General features: G+C 40.4%; 2 protein-coding genes across 2 annotated transcripts; both read right to left on the reverse strand.

The window, feature by feature from the left end:
- LOC143877011 (replication protein A 70 kDa DNA-binding subunit A-like) lies at positions 1 to 9,069 on the reverse strand. The gene is made up of 2 exons (XM_077378713.1): positions 8,532 to 9,069; positions 1 to 2,562 (listed from the first exon to the last, which is right to left on the reverse strand). Exons 1-2 carry the CDS (start codon positions 8,798 to 8,800, stop codon positions 252 to 254), a joined length of 2,580 nt encoding a protein of 859 aa, XP_077234828.1. The 5' UTR covers positions 8,801 to 9,069; the 3' UTR covers positions 1 to 251.
- A 2,691-nt stretch (positions 9,070 to 11,760) lies between these two features.
- LOC143876448 (uncharacterized) lies at positions 11,761 to 15,532 on the reverse strand. The gene is made up of 3 exons (XM_077378143.1): positions 15,136 to 15,532; positions 12,799 to 13,129; positions 11,761 to 12,078 (listed from the first exon to the last, which is right to left on the reverse strand). The coding sequence occupies exons 1-3, from the start codon at positions 15,468 to 15,470 to the stop codon at positions 11,974 to 11,976; spliced, it is 771 nt and encodes a 256-aa protein (XP_077234258.1). The 5' UTR covers positions 15,471 to 15,532; the 3' UTR covers positions 11,761 to 11,973.
- Positions 15,533 to 19,959: the final 4,427 nt, after the last annotated feature.

A 19,959-nucleotide genomic window follows, 5' to 3' on the forward strand; every position in this document is an offset into this window, starting at 1 on the left:
TAAACAAATACACATCTGAAAATTTAACACTGGCATGTCTAATAAAACGACACCGAAACATTCCTTTTCACATCACTGAACTAGAAGATTAAGTAACAAACAAACACAAACTGAGATGGGCGAATGAACTTCAACTTCTACATAGAATCTTTACACCACCAAGCATGCTCATGATGACATAACCTCCAAGATCCAGTATTGATGAGAATCCACCAGATTCCCCTCGAGATTCCATTTTGTGATAATAACATTCAAAACCCTCCTCCCATCTTTGAACCTCCGTATCTACCAGTAACACTACCATTTCCATATGCTGTAGAGACAGAATTTGATCCCGGACAGTCTCTAGCCCAGTGCCCACTTTGATTGCATTTGAAGCATTTACCAGAGGCACTGTCACTGTAACCTCCCCCCAATGGCTGTTGTCTATTGATGATGCTGGGGCAGTTCTGGGAATTGTGGCCAGAACCACCACAGCTATTACATAGAAGGAACACCCCTGTATCACCTATACTCTGACCAGCAACGGCACTATAAGCATTCCCTTGCAGTCCTACATGGTTATGTGCACCTTGTCTGATTCCCACATTGCCGTATCCTGGATTAGACATTCCAGAATCGGAAACTATAGCTGCTGGTTTTCCCGGAAAAACACTGGTTTCTTCTCCTGGAAGTTTATCTATCGAACTCAAAAGAAATTTGCTCTCAGATGAGAAATTTACTTTCTCTGCTTTGACAACAGTTGATTTTACACGCTGTTCGTCGCTGAAGGTCTCCTCTTTCACTTTCAACTTGAATAAATACTGAGTAAAGAGAATCTTCCTTATAATTTCTCCAAATTTTACATCATCTTGTTCTTCATATTTCAACATGTACAAATCCTTTGCAGAAATGCCCATGATCTCCTCACCAGATTCCTGGAATGCAGTAACCCATGTTAAGCCTGTGTGGTCCTGTATTTGAAGTTGAAGAAGATATCTATAGTCACACTCGGGGACAGACTGATCGCACCTCTCACAAACCCATGTTCCATCACCATTATTGTTAACCTTCTTGTTGCATTGCCTATCCCCAACCATCAGAGGACAAGCAGTATAGCAGAAATTTTCAACCTTTATGAATGAAACTGTTGCCTTAACGGTGATCCAATCTGGTTTCTCAGATCTTCCAAGCTCCTCATCCTTGATTTGTGAAACAGTTTTACGGGAATCTGTCCTTCCCATACTTGATGCGTCCCTGGAAATAGACTGAGAAATGGCATTCTTCCCCTCTCTATCAAACCACTCCATGAGCCTCTGTGCCTCGGGAAAATCAGGGTTTATGAATAATTGGGATGTAGAAATTGTCCCAATTGTCTTCCCATTGAAATCATTGACTCGTGCAGCTTTCACAGCCACAACAGGAAATACCCCAGAATCACACATAACTTGTAGTTGTTGGCCTTCTGCATTGCAAAAGCTTCCCCAGAGAGTTAACTCAACACTTCGGCCCGACATATCCTTCAACTGAAGAGTTCTTTTGTGAGTTTCAGTACCATTTTTTCTCATTATTGTACTCGAAGGGTTAATCAATGACACCATACCAATCACATCCACCATAGAATTACTGTCCATGCCCTCAATGTCGCTTATGGGCCGAAAGTTGAATTGTTGCCTTGGTATAGAGTTATCCTCTTCCAAACATGGCTGAATCGTCGAGGTAGACTCCAGAAAAATCTCCCATTCATTATTGAGGTGATTGAAATTTTTCTGAGACTGTTTAAGGCTTCCCTTTGATATCAAGTACACTTTACCAATCTCAATCACGTCATAAAACTGATCTGCCACTGCATTAAAACAGGTCACGCGTATTTCTCCTCCTTCAGAGTCGAGAAGATCAAAAGAGAATACCTTCCCCTCCCCCCTTGGATTGTTGTAGCGTCTAAGTTCCCCCTTTGCTGTTACCCGGGCCTTGATTGTCCACCTCCCTTGGTAAGGATTGAGAGCAGCAATGGGAATTATCCTAGCAGGTGCTTCGTTCTTAGATATAGGTCCTCTATTTGCATACATTGGAGGTGGCTGTTGATATGTCGTCTGTACCGGGTGCCCATAGTTATTGCTGGGAGGCCGTGATCCAACTGCTGCTCCGGGACCCATAACACTTTGATTGCGATTAGATATGTTTTGAGGTGGATTACTATAACTCCCAGATACTGATCCTGGAAGCCCAACACCTGGCTCTGCTTTGGGATACATGGAAACTCCATTAGCCGCGGTTTGTCCAGGGACACCACCACCAGAGAATGAACCACCATAAGATTGAGGGTTTGAATCTGAATTGGATTTCGGGCGGAGAGCAGCCCCACCGGCCACATTTTGTCCTGCAAAAGGGCCACTAGCAAGTGAACCACCACAAGATTGTGGATTTCCAGCTGCTATTCCAGGTTGAACCATTGAAGATGACTGTGCAGTCACGGGAACTCTTCCCTGTGAAGCAGCAGTTGCACCGTCCACATATTGCTTTGGTTCGCCAATAGGATCACACGTTTCAACTATTACTTCCAAGTTGATGATGATAATGATTCTGAATGCATTGATAGATATGGGAAAGTCGCAGTTTAAAAAATATGAAGTAAAGGGAAAAGGAAAGAAATAAGCAAGACATAATTAATAGAAGGAAAGCGAGATAAATTGAACAAAAGAAGATGTGACATAATACAACAAAAAACGAAAGCATGATGTTAGCAGAAATAGCACAAAACATTGCCCACACTTTTCATTTTGATAAATCTGTGACCTGCAAATTGAAGCTAAAAGCTTAAATCGTCAGTTGGTTTTCAACCCAAGGTTTTCCATGCTAGGTTTCAGTTATGCAGCATTGAGATTGAAGGGATGATTGATCATTACTAATATGCCTTTTTGTATGAAGGCCGACTGATTGCTTGATATAATCTTCGGGAGAACCCTATTCAGTCGCTCAGCCAGTGCTTTCGCTAGCGCTTAGCAAAGGCATCAGACTAAGCTAATAGAGTGGAAATCTGATATATTAACAACGCCTTTCACTTTAGGAATCAAGGCGATGGATGTGGCGCGTGTCCCTTTATTTAGCTCCAAGCCATAAAGAATTCCTTGAAAATTTTAGATGTCTCTTCTTTAACATAGTCCCAACATGTCTGAAAGAATACTAGGCAAAAGCCATCCACCCCGGCGAGCGGCAAATCCCTCCCTCCCTCCCCCCTCTCTCACTCTCTGCGCGCGTGCGCACACACATCCTGGACTAAGGGACACCATTCCTTCTGTTGAGTGTAGGCCCTCATAAGACTCTAAGATCTCTCGCACAATCGCTTCCTTGTCCTCCTTGATTGCATTTTTATTTCCCTCCTTGATCCATCACACCCATGATTTTCCCCTCCATGCAATTTCTTTCCGAATTACTATTCGGTTATACTCATGTTTTAGTGAACCCATCTCTTCTACCTTCTCCGAACTAGCCAATCCTTCCTCATCCGCCTTAGAAATCTGTTAGATTCTCGCAACCAGTCCTTCCTTTACGATTCTTCTTTTTGCCTTTCCTGATTCCACTCCTTCAACCTCTTTTTCACATGACGTAGTTTTTTTTTTCCAATTACTCCACCAGTTGGGCATGAGACCGATATTTCATTCCACTGCCTACACAATCTCTCGTCCATTTTAGGTACTTCCAATCATGTTAATTCGAATCGGAATGGAATATGACCCCACAACTCAAGTCTAAGATCTAAAAGATGAGGGCAATGATCAAATGTGGTATATGGCAGAGCGAGCAGATAAACATCATGAAGGATAGACAGCCACAAAGGGCAGACAAGGAAACGATCGATTCTCCTACGACTTGAATTCGTCACTCACGTGAACTAGTCCCTACTCAAAGAAAGATCAAGAAAGAACAATGAGTTCATTCCTTCTAATGAAATCAGAGAAGTCCATCATGCACCGACTTGTTCTACTACAAGCCACCCTTGCCACTACCATTGTGATCTTGTTAAAATCTCCTCCTATACACCATGGATTAGCCCACTTGCCACTGACCTCATCTAACTCTGCCCACAACGATCGCCACTCCGCTCTCTGAATCGGCCCATATACTCCTGTAAAAGTCCATACCGAATTATCAACTACGCTCTTCACCACAATCGATATTGAAAATCTCCAAATGTGGTTTTCTTTAATCCCGAATAAAATCAAGTCCCAGGAGACTATAATCCCCTCTGCCAGGCCACTTTCATTGATGATCACGAAATCCCAAGATTATCTACCTCCCAGCTCTTTGATCACAACCTAATTCATGAATTCCATTTTGGTTTCTTGGATGCAAAGAATTTTTGGCTTATGTTTTATCATCAGCGGCTTCACCTAGGCCTTTTTCTTCGAAGTAACCCAACCCTCTCATGTTCCAAGATAGTATCTTTATGGCAACACTAGTTAACGAGAATTTCTCCCCCTGGATATACTCCTTTTCAGCCAACTTCGACCTCTGCCTCCACCTCTTAGATTCAACCTCTTGGATTCACAGACAAAGCGCCTTCATAGTTCACCGAGAAATGACAGCAAACCATCTCCCTTATCAACCTCCGAGAAGCCTCCAATTTTGATAACTCCAACAGATCTGTCATCTGTTGATCCCTCTCTTCAGATTGTTGAAACAATCTCCTCAAATTTTCCTCTAGTCCAGCATATGATAGACCCAAAACCTTGTTAGTTGCCATAATATGATTCAAAAATAACTCATTCAAATCCCTATTCATTCTCTACCACGCGATTGGACTTGTGTCTTCTTCTATCCTCTGAACAATTGCTAAGTTGTTACTTCCCATTCAATATTTCTTTCTTGATTCACTCCCCTTGGATCCATGTTTGCTCTACCGGGGTTCTTGTCTCCTCGTTTTCCATCTCTTCACCTGAGCCAGCAACCTGCACAGAGCCAAAAATATGGTGCAAACCTACTAAAAAACCCAGAAGTGTGGATTGGGTACTTGGGGAAGAGGACTATATGGGGTTAGGGTGTGGGTGTGGAAATATATCTAACTATGGCCCAACAAGGTTCCACATATCAAGTTCATAAAAAAACAGCTAGCTAATGAAAACAGCATAAATCTCAAACAAGGTGTCACAAAATCAGATCTAGGAAATATATCTAACTATGGCTCAACAAGGTCAATGGCTCAACAAGATCTAGTAGTGACAAGCGAGTGGCAATAGGTGAGGAATTAGGGAAATGTGATGATGGGTAATGGGTAAAGAAACCGGTTATGTAAAGGATGTTAAAATATGAGGAAAAAGGTTTATGGGGAAAAATTAAAAAATGATGATAGGATCAAAGGAGGAGAGGACTATGGGATCAGAGTGTGGAAGTAGGAAGGGAAACCTAAGAGTGGGAGTGCCGGTTTTCTTGCCTTGATCATACTACTGCTCCAGGTAATGTCCAAGAGGAGAAAAAGAGCAAGCTCGAGAAGAGAAAGAATAAGGGGCTGATCTCGGCCGGAAGAGAAAAGAGAAGAGGAGTGTAGAAACAAGATCAATTGAGGGGGGGGGGGGGATAGCCAGGGGAAGCAAGGGATCGAAGGGGGAAACCAAGAGGGTGAGAGGAAAAAGATGATAAGAAGTGAGAGAAGAAAATTGCGGAGGGGGGGGGGGGTGGAAGAGTAGGAAAGAAGAGAAAGAGGAGATGGAGGGAGAAAGGGGGCGGCTCACCTAGCCATGAGGGGCAAAGAGAAGGGAAGAGAGGAGAGGGGGAAGCTTTCTCCACACTAGGGGGAGGGCCATCTTTTAAATCACCGTAGTTAGGGTTTTTGGAGGGGTTGAGAGATTTATATGATAGTGGATGTTGCGTAAGTGGTGGGCCCAAGGGGCTACCCAATAGGAGTGGTTAAGTGGAAGTAAAAGAGAAATAAATGGTGGGTCACAAGGTTGGCCAATAGTATAAAAGACTGGATTTTTAAAGGCTTAAGTAGATTTTAAGGTTTTTTTAAAGTGCGTTTAAAAATGATTTAAGCGATGGGCCGTGGTAATGCCCATTAGAATAAAAGAGTGAGTGGGTGTGGGTTTAAGTAACGGTGAGCCTTACAAGAAAAGAGAGAAAGGTAGGTTGTATGTTGATGTGGACATCTCCCACATCTAAGATAAAAAAAAAAAAACTAACTCAACTCAACAAAGCCTTTGTCCCAAACTAGTTGGGGTCGGCTAAATGAATCCTTTAGAAAAATTTCATGAAGAAGGTGAAAGGAATCTACCCGGCTCTAATCCTGGCTCAAGTTGGGTTCTTCTACGTGGATCATTTTCTTCCATTGTATCCTATCCAAGGTCATGTTCTCTGTTATGTTCCTAGCTATCAAGTCTTTCCTCACTGTTTCTACCCCAGTTGTTTTCGGTCTGCCCCTACCTCTTTTTACTCCATCAATATGGCACGAGTCGCCTCTTCTCACCGGAGCATCCAAAGGTCATCTTAAGCGGTGCTCTCTCATAACAAAAAAAAAAAAAAAAAAGAACTAAATAAGTCTCTCGTAACAAAATAAATAAACTAAAGTCTATGGTTGATGGAACGCATCAATCACCCAGATAGTTGTACCCATCTCTCCGCTTCTCTTGTCATGAATCACCCAAGTAGTTATACTCATTTCCTCTTCTCTTTTCATGTGTCACCTAGGTAGTTATACTCATCTCCTCCTCTCTTGTCATGTGTTACCCAAGTAGTTATACCCATCTCTACTCTTCTCATGCCATGTGTTATACAGATAGTTGTACCAACCTCTCCTTCTCTTTTGCCATATGTCAACCAAGTAATTATACTTATCTCTCTCCTTCTCGTAAAAGAGTGTTCTTTGTACATTATTTTGCTAATGAATGATAGAATGAATAAAATAATGGAAGCTATGTGCAAGTGGAGGTGATTTCCTCCCCTCTTGATCGTGAGTATGATGCCCTAGATCTAACCTTGAAGTGATTCCATGGCAACTACTTGTGTGATTCCTTAGTGTCTACTCGTACCTTAAGTAAGATCCAGTGATTAAAAATGTGATGCGGCATGGAACACGGCCGAGGAAAAATCATTGTCGACTCATTGCAGCCGCGGCCAAGGACGCGGTTGATGTGGCTATCGGTTGACGCAGTCATAACTTGGGAGAGTCAAAGGAGTTTCTATTGACTCTGTAGGGCAAACGAGGAACGCGGCGACAAAACGCGGAAGCGGCAAAGGGAAAAGGGAGTCGACTCGAGGGACTAGGGAGTCCACGATGACGCGGAGGAGTTTTAAAACTACTAAGATCTTATTTCTCTCTTTTTTGAATGCTATTATCTTCTAATTCTCTTCTCAATCCCCAATTTTAGTCTCTTTAATTTGTGGGGTTCAAACTGTAATCTTGGATCAATTTCAACCATTCTAGTTTCAACATTCTTAGTAGTAATTCCTAAAGAATTTTAAACCGTAGATTTAGTCGTTAAATGGAACTTTTGAAATATCTTATGTCATGGACCTGGTCAATATATCATATTTCTCCTAGCAAGCGAATCTGCAAGTCAGTTCATAGTTTCATACTAAGCGGAATATGGTAAAAATGAAAAGGAATTAAGAGTTACAAATCCCTATGATCGTATCAATTATCCCTGTAAGTTTCCATGCCCCCCCGATATATTCTGTTTGCCCGTGATTTTTTTTATGACATAGGATATCCCCACCCTATCTAGGGTAGGACTAATCCCTACGGATGTTCGCCCATGATATTGCGTTAGAAGAGTGTATGTCCCCCGGAAGGATACCAGCAGGATACTGATGAAGAGCTTTAAACCAGTCAGCAATATGCAACTAGAAAGAATCCACTTATGCCGTAGTGACCTGCCACTTTTTCAAACCAATGGAAACTTTAGAGAGGACTAGTATAATACTCTAAAGGGAAATGTTAGAAGCACGAGATGTTACTACCGTAATCTTTACAAAACAAAGCTTCATTGTTGTCTCCTTTCACCAGTTATTGGCAGCTTGCATAGGGATTCGAGATGGAAGCCACACCTACAAGAATCCAAATCATAGCTGTGCCCTCCAATTGTCCATCAAAACTTGAATAATACTGGCAGGAAGAGGAATCAGGGACCAGCTGGTATTTTTCTTTTTTTGGTGATAAACATAATACAATGAAACATTGTAAGGATCACGGAGAGCAGCCTCTTTGATTCAAAGAGATTTATTTCCAAATACAATTTGCAACACCCACACAAAATTCGAGCTCATCCTATCCAAAGCCCCAACAAATCCTTTCCAGCTTTAGGCTTTTACGATCTCCGACACCCATTTGTTATAAACGGTAACCCAATTATTTGTAGAGTTATAGGTCCGCCATTATCCTTGTTTACAAGCTTAGTTCTTAGTCTTTCGATTCTACTAACAGTGAAAGAGAACTTAAATACATAAAAACACAAAACCTTCTAAACATTAGAAACACATAAAGAGATTCATCTGAAATATAAGTAAATACCAGTACTAAAACCAAAAGAAACAAAATTGGGGGAAAAATCAGAACTCACTTGCGATTCTGGATGACATTACAGACAAACTCCGTCAACAGAACGATCGATCCTTTCTGCAACTTCCCTGATTTAATGATATGATTCATCTGCGTGGCAAGCATAGCTTGTTGCAAATGTGACCCATCTGAGAGAATCATCCGATACCGTTCGTTGGTGGTTTGGGTTGTATTTACCAATCTAATATCAAAAACTTGGAGAACAGGCTTCAAATCCGCCTCTCCGTTGCACACCATAGCTATCGCACCTTTTGTCAGATTAACTGCCATTTTTTTTAATCCTCTGGCAAAAACCAACTAGTAAAAAAGAGAAACCCTGTTCAATCACTGAAGCTTTTGTTCGCCTAACTTAATATTAACATTGCCGAAAGCTCAGAAGTGAACTCTAAGAGAAACGAAGCTCAGATTATGGATATTTTAATCAGAGAAATGGATCGGTAGATAAATCGATTAAAAGTAGAGAGAGAGAGAAAGAGAGAGAGATCAAAACCCTAGGAATGAAGAGACAGGACTTGGGAGTTGGGAGGGAAATCGCGCCAATTAAGTTTTGAGTTACCGCCCTTTCGGCAAAAAAGAAGGGGCACGGATATGCTATATAAATATCGTAAGTGCCCCTACGTGGACCCAATAGATGGAATAGATCTTAACCCTCCCATCTATATAGGTTTCCATGATCTGAAGTTCCTCAACAGATCGGAGGGCTACGATCATCCTATGAATATGATTTTGGGGGCAAAGCTTATTTACGTTGTGACCCCACTATTGAACGGTTTGGATCATCCTATGGAGTAGGCCGTACAATACTTTTTGAAAAATACAGGGCTATAAGAAAGTTTCTATTTATAAGATTTTAAATAATTTGGGATTTATCACCATAACCCCATCTTCCCATTGTATATATAATATATCATAGATAAACATGGTTATATGTTTATACAGAAAATGACACAAAATTATTTTCATTATCAAAATATAGTTGTAGGGAATGCACTTTACAGTTAGAAAATATGGTAGCGTTCTCTAAGGCCCTGTTGGTTTCAGATTTTGACAACTGATGTTGAGGATCCCAACCAATTATTGGCCCAAAATCGGTTGTCACAATCTGTTGGGATCCACCATAATTTTGCGCCAGTAATCGGTTGGGCCCTCACAATCGGTTGTTACAATATGAAACGAACTACAGCATCTGAGGCTCTATTTGTTTTGAATTTTGAGAGCCGATTGTAGTCCAAAACTAGTTATTGGACTCAAATTTACCTTTCATTTTGAGTCTAAGAATCAGTTTTTGACTGACAACCGATTCTCAAAATTCAAAACAAACAGGGCCTATAGCCTATTTGTTTAAGATTATGACAACCGAGTGTGAGTGCCAAACGGATTACTGGTAGGGCTGCAACTCAGGTCGGGTTTCGAAGAACCCAACCCTACCCGAGAAATATCTCGGGTCGGGTCGGGTTTTTTTCCAGAAAACCCACGATTCCCAAACCCGGCCCTACCCATGATAAATCTTGGGTCGGGTTGTTTTACGTTGACGCAATTTTTTAAGGAATACTCTTGTTTGGCAAGGCAACTCAACTCATAGAAGTAGAAAAACTCAAGCATGGCAAACTCTTTAGTGCATTAACTAATAACTAGTCCAAAGAGAATAAATTGATGCATTACCAAATACAAATGATTATACTCATATGAGATAAACAACAAACTATTTAGTTGAAACTTGAAACCCTAGAGCTAAAGGAGGGAAACAAACAGAAGATGGAAAGAGTCCTGTGATTGAATGCGTGCGTGAGTTTACTTTTAAGTTTTCACTTTTAAAGTAACAAAGTTTAAGAAAAAAAAATACATACTATAACTTAAGTAACTCGGGTCAGGTCAAGTCGGGTCGGGCCCCTTCAAACTCGGCTCGACTCAAGATTCATGCGGGCTTTTGGATCTTAGACCCAGCTCGACCCGAAACCCGAGAAACATGAACCCAACCCAAGCTATTTTGGGGTCGGGTAAAACCCGACCCAAGTTGCAGCCCTAATTATTGCAGCCCTAATTACTGGTCTCAAATTTAAACATAATTTTGAGTCCAATGATCGGTTTGGCACTCACAATCAGTTGTCATAATCTTAAACAACTCAATAGTGTTTCTACCCTTTTTTCTTTTTTTTTTGTTGTTGCAGGGAACCAAAAAAAACGGCAATAATGGCATTCTTGAAAATTGACCTGTTCCAGTCAGCTTCTTCTATTTTCTACTTTTGGGCAAAAAATTGTGACAAATCATGTGAGCAGAGAGTAGGCGTTCCGTAATGAGAAATCGTTACGGCATACCATTTTGGCTGTGTTTGTTTTGGATTTTGAGAAACGATTGTTACTCCAAAACTGATCATTGCACTCAAAATTACACATACATCTGGGTCCAACAAACAGTTTTGGACTCGCCATGGGCTCAAAACCCAGAAACAAACATGGCCTAAATGTACGTTTGAGTCCACTTATCATCAGTCTTGGACTTAAAAATCGGTTTTCAAAATCCAAACTGATTTCATGTACAGTTGATCGCCAAGAAATCTGGTGCGCCCATCACTTTTGATGCCCTATCAGACCATTTTCGATGGCTGATTTGGTTGTATCGAGACCCACTTTGAGGCATTGTCATGTAATTGGGCCTTCCTGACCTTCAATTCTTCATTACTTGAACGTGTTGTTATAGAATTTGAGCAGTTTTAAAAGAAAATTTTATTTTGGCAATCTAACCAGAAAAGGTCTGGGTTCGATCCAAACCAATTCAACCATAGTTTAACTTGGGGCCAAACTGTGTTCCCTTTAATAAATTAAATTTATATGCCATGAATTATTGTAAGATATCTTAGTAGGAAAGAAGAAAGATCATGGTGATATCTTAACAAATTTTAAAAAAGTATAAAAATAAAAAAGATTAAGAAAAATAAATTAGGGAAGAAGAACAGAAAGGAAAAGGTGGCATTGCTGTTTCAAAACAAAAGGAAAATTCATTTGTCAACGGCATTTTGCCTATGCAACCCATGTGTCATGTGTGCCACACTATAAATAGCCAAATAAGGGAAGTGATAAATTTGCCCCATTTTCTTCCCGGGCCAGCCTCCTCCAGTGTATTTATGATTCTGCAAGGGGGTGGCTCAGGAAAGAAATGGGGGAGAATTTACCCCCCCACGCCAAAATAATACACAGAGTGTTCCAACGCATGACATAAATCCCATCAGAAATTAATATAAAGCTTTATTTATTAATTTTATTCAATTCCTTTATTCATGTATGCACGGTCTCCCCAATGCACACATCATGACAGAAAAGAGAAGGGTACCACAGAGATGAAGATAGATGCGTCCATAAGTCTGGAAATAATTATACTCTCACTCTCTCTCTCTCTCCCTCTCCCTACTCTTTTAAATAAACTCTCGGATGATATGTCCTAAGCCTTATACATTTTGGATGACTTGCCCTGAACCCTGCTCATAATCCCCGTTGTCCTCCTCGTCCTCCTTCTCCTTCATAACTTCAAGCTCATTTTCCAGTGTTGCAACCTAAAATGCGTACAAGAGACAAAGCTATTATTAGAGGAATATAATTAGAAGGGAATTGCTACGGTCCATCGCAAAAGGCATTTCGCAGATGGTCTGTTGCATGTCAGATTAGCCACCTCGTGAATGAAGACAACAGCCGCTGAAAATTGAGCATGTGTGGCTAATCTAACATGCGACAGACCACCTGCGAAATGCCTTTTGCTATGGACCCTAGAAATTCTCTAATTAGAATAATGTTAGGTACCTAACCAGTATCCCAAAAACCGCAAAGTTAAGCCTTTAAACCTGTCTCATACAATGATCGGTCCCACCCAGTCCTATACATAGGCATACTTTTATCAATGCACCGTTCCTAGTGGCCCATTATGTGATGAATTTCACTATAGCCATTTTTTTATAGGTAGCCCCTTTTCCTGCATCTCACTCTTCGGTAACTTTCACTCTGTTTTGCCGAGTAGCCCTTTTTAGGTAGTCCTCACTCCACAGGTCACCTCTTCCATGATTGGAATACTTGACATGGAGACGGTTCTAATAAACTAAATTTTAAGTACGAACCAAAACGCCAAAAGCCCTAGAGTTGATGGAATGCATTAGATTAAGTCCTTTAAGCCTGTTCCATAACAGGTTGGGTCGTACCTAGTCCCACAGCTAAGCAGGTCCCCACTTAGGATCAAACAATTTTTTTTCAAAAGAATCAAAGGCAAAAGTAGAAGCACTTACCCGTTCATCGAATTCCTCTTGCATGCTGATGAATGCAGCTTTGAGAATCGCGTACTCTCGGTACATAAACCTGACTTGAGTACACAGAGCAGATACGTTCACCTCTCCACTTGTAGAAGGGAGAGCTCGAAGAGGTGGGGCCAGAATTGGACCGGAATGAAAGGGTGTCCCTCCCAGCTGTGGCTGTACTTGATTGTAGAATTGCTGAGGATCATGTGGGGGGAACACCGAGTTTGCATTTAAGCCAGTGTGAGGTCCGCTAAAAATCTCCGGATTTCCAATGATATCACACGTCTCCACCAAGATATCAACGGTGATCAGAGTTATTTCTCTGATTAGAGAAACTTCAAGTTAGTCAGACTAAAATATCAGAAAACCACACACATACACGAATGGAGAGAGCCATGCAATCGAGGGCCTCTTTGGGGGGTTCCTCTAATAATTAATTACATATAAACTTATGAACATGATATTTTCACCCCCTTTTGGTTGTCTTTTTCCTGAGAATGGCTTCATTTTCAGGAAAAGACAGGCAAATGGAGATGGAATGCAACAACTTTTAGGGGGAAAAGACAAACAAAAGCAACATTTTGGGGAAAAAGACAAACAAAAAGATACGGAAATTTTTATTTAGAAGAAAAGGCATGCAAGCCATGTGTTCAATAGAGGGAGAAACCATTGTGGATCTTCCTCTCTTTTCAAGATCTTAGATCGTTCTTGATCTTGATCTTACTTCATCTAGATCCATCTTTCCTTTCATCTCTCTTAATCTTGTGTGAGATCAAGAAGAAACTACCAAAATCTTAAAAAGTGAAAAAGGAATTAAATTGGATAAATGAGCGCCTAGAAAAATCCGCCAATAATTTTGAAGAACCGTGCTTTTAAAAAAATAACTAATTTGTGAAAATAAAAGGAAATAAGTAAAATATTTTCACCATTATTAGAAAGCATTAAATAGGATAGAAAATGCTGCTCGAAATAATCGTTCAATTTAATTTGTATTTTCAAAAGAAAAGGATTAGATAATAATCTATTACTAGAAAGGGATTTGCTAGGGTCTAAGGCATTTCGCTGCTAGTCTGTGGCATGTCAGACCAGCCACCTCGTGAATGGAGACAACAGCTTTTGTCTCCATTCACGAGGTGGCTCGTCTGACATGCGACAGACCAGCCACAAAATGCCTTTTGGATGGACGCTAGCAATTCCCTACTGGAAATAATCCTCCAACCCCAATATAATATAACGCATTGTATTTTTCCATAGATATATATACCATATATAGGAAAAGGGAATCTAAGAGTTTGCATAGGTAGCTTACCTATGCAAGCTACTTACCGCAAGTGACTGGAAAACTTTTCCGGTGAGTGGCTGGTATCGTTTTGTTTCTCTCCGGCCGATGAATCACCCCCTAAAGTATCAAGTCGATCCGACGGCCAGATCGATTTGAAACTTTTGGAGAGGAACAAAACAATACCATCTACTCGCCAGAAAATTCTTCCGGCTGCCGGCGGTAAGCAGCTTGACGTTTGCATATGTGAACTTACCAACTTCTCCTAAAGCTTAAGCTTTTGGAGCAGGCAGTATTTAATCTTTTATTATACTTTAACACTCCCCCTCACGTGTGGCCCCTCTTTTTAGGTTTGGCCTACATGTGTCACATGTGGCCCCTCTTTGGGTTTTGCCATTGCATGTGGATTTTGCTACTAAGGAGGTTTGAAACCAAGCATTTGCTCTGATACCATGTTGGAGAACCACGAAACCATGTTGGAGAACCACGTAAGCTACCTATGCAAACTCTTAGATCCCCTTTTCCCATATATCTATTATTAACGTGCAAGAATAACATGGTTATTTGTATTTCAATCCGAATAAAAAGATGTAGCTTAATGCCTTCAGCTGGTTTGGTTGCATGCATGTAGGACTAGATGTACAAAACCCCCGAAGAGGACTCCATTCTGTCTGAATCGTAAATCGGCAGTGAAAAATTTGACTCACTGATTTACCGATTTAACTCGGCCGACGAGTTATGGATATCAACACAAGTTTGAATCCCAATTGCGACACCATGCATACTGAAAATGCTAGAGACACGAACAATGAGAACACTGTATAAATTAAATAAGAAACCACTGCATGTTCAATTTTTATCTAGACAGACCTTCAATTTATAACGATATCTCTTCAAATAAGCCATACCCACATTTCGTAAGGTAGAAATGAAAGCTTTTCCTTATAAACTTTTTCTACAAGAAACGTTTTCTTGCAATCCTAACGAGGACTAAGGGGAACAAAAGCTAAGATGGAAAGATAGCAATGAAAAAAAAATCAACAACTTACAGAAAGTCCTCTTCGACCTGATAAATGTCATAATCCATTACTTTGATGATCGATCCTTTTACGACACTCCCCCGCATTGCAAGATAGTTCGAGTTTCCAGCCAGCATAACCCAATTCAGGTGAGTGCCGTCGGAGACCTGCATAGTATATAGTACTTCTTCGCGGGTCCTCCGATAAATGTTGTCAAAAAAGTTCAATGGCCTAACAGCATAAACTTGAAGGATAGGCTCCATGTCTTGCCTCCCATGAACAAGCATGGAGACTATAGCACCCCTTGTCAAATTACAATCCATTCCTCTTGAAGAGTGAGCAAAGGCCATATGCTGGTCTTGCATGAGAAATGGACTATAATTTCCCTAGGGAAATCTTACCTTCTGATTGTTGTGAAGGAGGAGGAAGAGGGAGCTAGCTATTTATAGAAATCCAAGCGGTGCCGTGCTTTCGTAACCGATGGCTATGATCCTTCGAGATTTCAATGGCTAATTTTGGGCCGTCGTTGAAAGCAATGAATATATCTATCTGTATCCGCTCACAGCCGCTCCACGCGTGAGCTGAACAGTGGCAATTTTTTGTTTTGACATTAAATAGATGCCAAGAATGGAAGATATTCGTCTTCGTTGCATGCGTAAGGTTATCCTCTGAAACGTAACGCTTACTTTATTTGCTCCGAGGATTTTTGTGATAATATTTTGAATAATTCGGGCTTAAGTTTCCCGCAAATTTCATTACTAGGATCGTAGTATATTTCGAGAAATAAAAGATTCATGTTTGGGAAAATTTTACAAGGAAATATTTGGGTTTATGAAAGAATTGTGAAAAAAACCAAGTATTACCCTTCAAATCTGGGACTACTTTGTGTTGTTTGTTTTTCTTACATTGGGTATGTTGATTTGGGAAAGAAAGAACATTATAAATAGTTTACTCACAAAAATTCATAAATACAAGGTCACAAGATCAGCACAAGAGCATAATTTATAGGGAAATATTATACCAAAAATATCATTTTTCTTAAGTGGGGCTTTGAAGAGTCTTCAAAGTCCCTTCATCATTCATTCTACAAAAAAGAAGAAGGAAATAGTGTTCATATTCAAATGATAATTTCCATTTAGTATTTTGTTTATCCTAGCTGGGAATGCCAAAGAGAAGGAATACTGTTGAAGGATAAGTGATTAAATAACACCCTATTGAGGTTTTGGAGTACTTCGCTGTTTCACATGGTATTTAATAACACCAACTCTAACAGCTCTAACAGCTCAAGCTTTTGGAGTAACTGGCTGTTTCACATGGTATTGGAGCTATTGCTTGCTATTGTTTCACGGCAGGTCCTGGCTTCAAAACCCAACTCCTTCATATTAAAAATCCATGTGTACAGCTAAGTGGCTAACCCACCAAAGAGGGGCACACATGAGGGGGGAGTATCGAACTATAAATAAATGACTAAATAACACCAACTCTAACAGCTTAAGCTTTTCGAGAATTCGAGCAATTGGTTCGTTCACAAATACTAGTAACAAGGCATTTCGTTAAATCTATTGTAACCTCCAAAGAGCACTTCTCCGAGAAGGGTTATAGCTCTTATGGGGTTCCCACAGTTCCCACTCGTAAGTTAAAGAGCGCTCTTAAGTTAAAAAGGGGTCGTTTGGATGTTGTGTAAATAGGCTTTAATGTGATGAATTTCCCACCCTTTGAGTCTTTCTGTCGGACATTAAGGACTCTTATGAGCTTGGGAAACTCAATTTGTATAAAAATGGGTTTCGAGATTTTTTTTAACAAACGCGACGTTATGTTCGGCTGTAAATAATTAAAAGAGAGTGCAAGACAGCAACCAAATAGATTGTCTTTCTTTGATACTTGATGATCTGAACTTACATACGACTGAATTTAAATAAGAAAAGAAGGCTAACTCCTTCCTACAAATAAGCAACTAAAAGAAAATGCTCCCTACAGATAAGCCACAACGACACTACTAGCAATTTAAAAGATAATGCTAAATAACTGCTCCCCCAATATCTCAACCACACCGAGTCTTGAGATTGACTGAATAACTAACCTACTAAGCAATATTTTCGTAACATCCCCTCTTATTGCTTAGTTGGTATCTGCATCCTTCATTCCTAAGCTTGACTTGAACTTGTTAAACTTCTATGCACTTAAGGATTTGGTGAAGATATCTGCAACTTCTTCGTTTGTTGGTACATGGATCATTTCTATTTCCTTGTTCAGAACCTTTTCTCGAACGAAATGATAATGGATCTCTATATGCTTTGTGCGAGCATGAAATGTTGGATTTGATGCCAACATTATGGAACTGATGTTGTCACTTTTGAGCTTAATGCTGTAATCAACCTTTTCTCCAACATCTTCAAGCAATTGAGTTAACCAAGCACTGTCGCAGGTGGCTAGCATTGCAGCTCTATATTCTGCTTCGGTGGATGAGAGTGCTACAATAGGTTGTTTCTTGCTTGCCCAAGATACAACTCCTGTGCCCAAACTGAAACAGAATCCCGACGTTGAGCGACGTGTAGATGGATCTCCGGCCCAATCTGCATCGCAATAGCCTGAAAGTTTTATTGAAACTCCACATTTATAAAAGACTCCTTCGTTGACTGTTCCCTTTACATATCTTAAGACGTGCTTGACAGCTTCCATATAAGATTTCCTTGGATTTTGCATGAATTGACTCACAATTCCCACAACATAAGCCAAATCTGGACGAGTAATTGTCAAATATATGAGACCGCCAACAATCTCCCTGTACAACCGAGGATCATCAATGACTGCTCCTTCATCTTTTGTCAAGTTGTGATTCACTTCTAATGGTGTTGGCATTGGATTGGAATCCAACATTCGAAACTTCTCAAGTAACTCCAGAGCAAATTTCTTTAGCATGATTAAAATGCCATGATCATTCTGCACTACTTCAATTCCAAGGAAAAATTGAAGCTCTTCCAAGTCTTTCATCTCAAAGTTTTGGAAGAGATCATTCTTTACTTTCTCAATCATACCAGAATTACTCCCCATAATAATGAGATCATCAACATATATGGCACATATTGTTAATGATTGGGGAGAGTTGTTGATAAATATGCAGGAGTCAGCATGTGAGGCAATAAATCTGTGAAAGTAAAAGAATTCTCTAACCTTGGCAAACCAGGCTCTTGGAGCTTGCTTTAGCCCATACAGTACCTTTGTGAGTTTGCACACATAATTTGGCTTTTCAAGATCTTTGAATCCTTCTACTTGATCCATATAGATCTCTTTGTCAATTTCTCTATTTCAGAATGCATTTTTCACGTCCATTTGGTGCAGTTTCCATCCTCTTTCAGCTGCAATTGCTATGATAACTCGAATGCTTGTGATTTTGGCAACAGGGCTGAACGTCTCATCATAGTCATCACCATAGGTCTGTGAGAATCCTCTTGCCACTAATCGAGCTTTGTAATGCTCAACTTCACCATTGGATTTACGCTTAATCTTGTAAATCCACTTGCAACTGATAGGCTTCTTTTCAGCAGGAGTGGAACAAGCTCCCATGGAGCATTCTTAGTTAATGCTTGCATTTCTTCTTCCATAGCTTGCTGCCACTTTGGATCATTTGCTGCCTCTTCATAGCTTTTTGGTTCATAGGAGTTTATGACCTGTATTATGTAAGCATAGTGTAGGTTTGTGACATAGTAATCAGCAAGTCTTCATGGAGGATACCTTTCACGTGCAGGATATTGATGTCTTCTAGCAGGAGAATTAGGTGAAGTGAAGATCCCATCATTCTCTTGAGAATTCGGCTGTGAAGAATTTTCGGATTCTTCTTCTTCTTCATGCTGTGGTGTGAAGGGCAGTAACTCTTATTAATTCTCTTGAGATGGCTGGTACCATTGTGATTCCTCATCAAACTTGACATCCCTGCTTTCATATATACGCCTCTTGATGGGATCAAAGCATCGATATGCTTTCAGTTCCGATGAGTAGCCAAGAAAGATGCACTTTATAGCTTTCTTGTCAAGTTTATCTTGGCCTTCATTGGTGCTCTTCACGTATGCAATGCTTCCAAATATCCGCAAGTGTTCTAGACTTGGTCTTCTTCGAACCAACAGTTGATATGGAACTTCCATTTCAGCTCGCAGTGGCATCCGATTGATTAAGTATACTGCAGTATTAATTGCTTCAGCCCAGTAGATCTTCGGCATTTGCTTCCCACTAAGCATTGCTCTAGTTGCTTCAGCAATGTGACGGTTCTTCCTTTCAGCAATGCCGTTTAGCTGTGGTGTTTCAACACATGTAAGCTGCCTTTTTATACCATGCTCATCGAGAAACTTGATGAACTCATTTGATACGAATTCTCCACCATTGTCTGTCCGTAGGTTCTTTATCTTCCTGTTAAGTTGATTCTCAACCAGAGCTTTAAACCTTTAAAATTTTCAAAAACCTCGGACTTCTTACGAAGAAAATACAGCCATGTATATCGTGAATATTTATCAATAAATGATACAAAGTACCTCTTCCGGCTGTGTGACTCAACAGGACTTGGTCCCCAAACATCACTATGAACAACTTCAAGAGGGTAGTGTGCCAAACTTTTAGAGGCCGTGAAGGGCTGCCTTGATGCTTTAGCGAATGCACATGCTTCACAGATGACTTGCTCACAGTGTTGAATGAGAGAAATTCCAGTGACCAGCTTCTTTCTTGACATATCTGCCACCCTTTGAAAATTGCAATGCCCCAATCTTTTGTGCCAACGATGAGCTATGGCAAGTGCATAATTCTTCTTTGTTGGTGATCCTTCCATTGTTAGAGCAAATAGTCTTCCCACCTTCTTGCCTCGTGCTA

This window comes from Tasmannia lanceolata, unplaced genomic scaffold, assembly GCF_043159265.1.
Source record: "Tasmannia lanceolata isolate RefF3 unplaced genomic scaffold, GAP_Taslan_0.1 ptg000005l, whole genome shotgun sequence".
In the NCBI taxonomy this organism is placed as follows: Eukaryota; Viridiplantae; Streptophyta; class Magnoliopsida; order Canellales; family Winteraceae; genus Tasmannia; species Tasmannia lanceolata.

Coding starts and splice junctions, on each gene's coding strand:
- LOC143877011 (XM_077378713.1), bottom strand. CDS start 8,800: ATGGCAGTTAATCTGACAAAAGGTGCGATAGCTATGGTGTGCAACGGA. Junction 2,563..8,531: donor AATGTCATCCAGAATCGCAA/GTGAGTTCTGAT, acceptor CAATGCATTCAG/AATCATTATCATCATCAACT.
- LOC143876448 (XM_077378143.1), bottom strand. CDS start 15,470: ATGCAAGACCAGCATATGGCCTTTGCTCACTCTTCAAGAGGAATGGAT. Junction 13,130..15,135: donor CAGGTCGAAGAGGACTTTCT/GTAAGTTGTTGA, acceptor TTCTCTAATCAG/AGAAATAACTCTGATCACCG. Junction 12,079..12,798: donor AAGAGGAATTCGATGAACGG/GTAAGTGCTTCT, acceptor TACGCATTTTAG/GTTGCAACACTGGAAAATGA.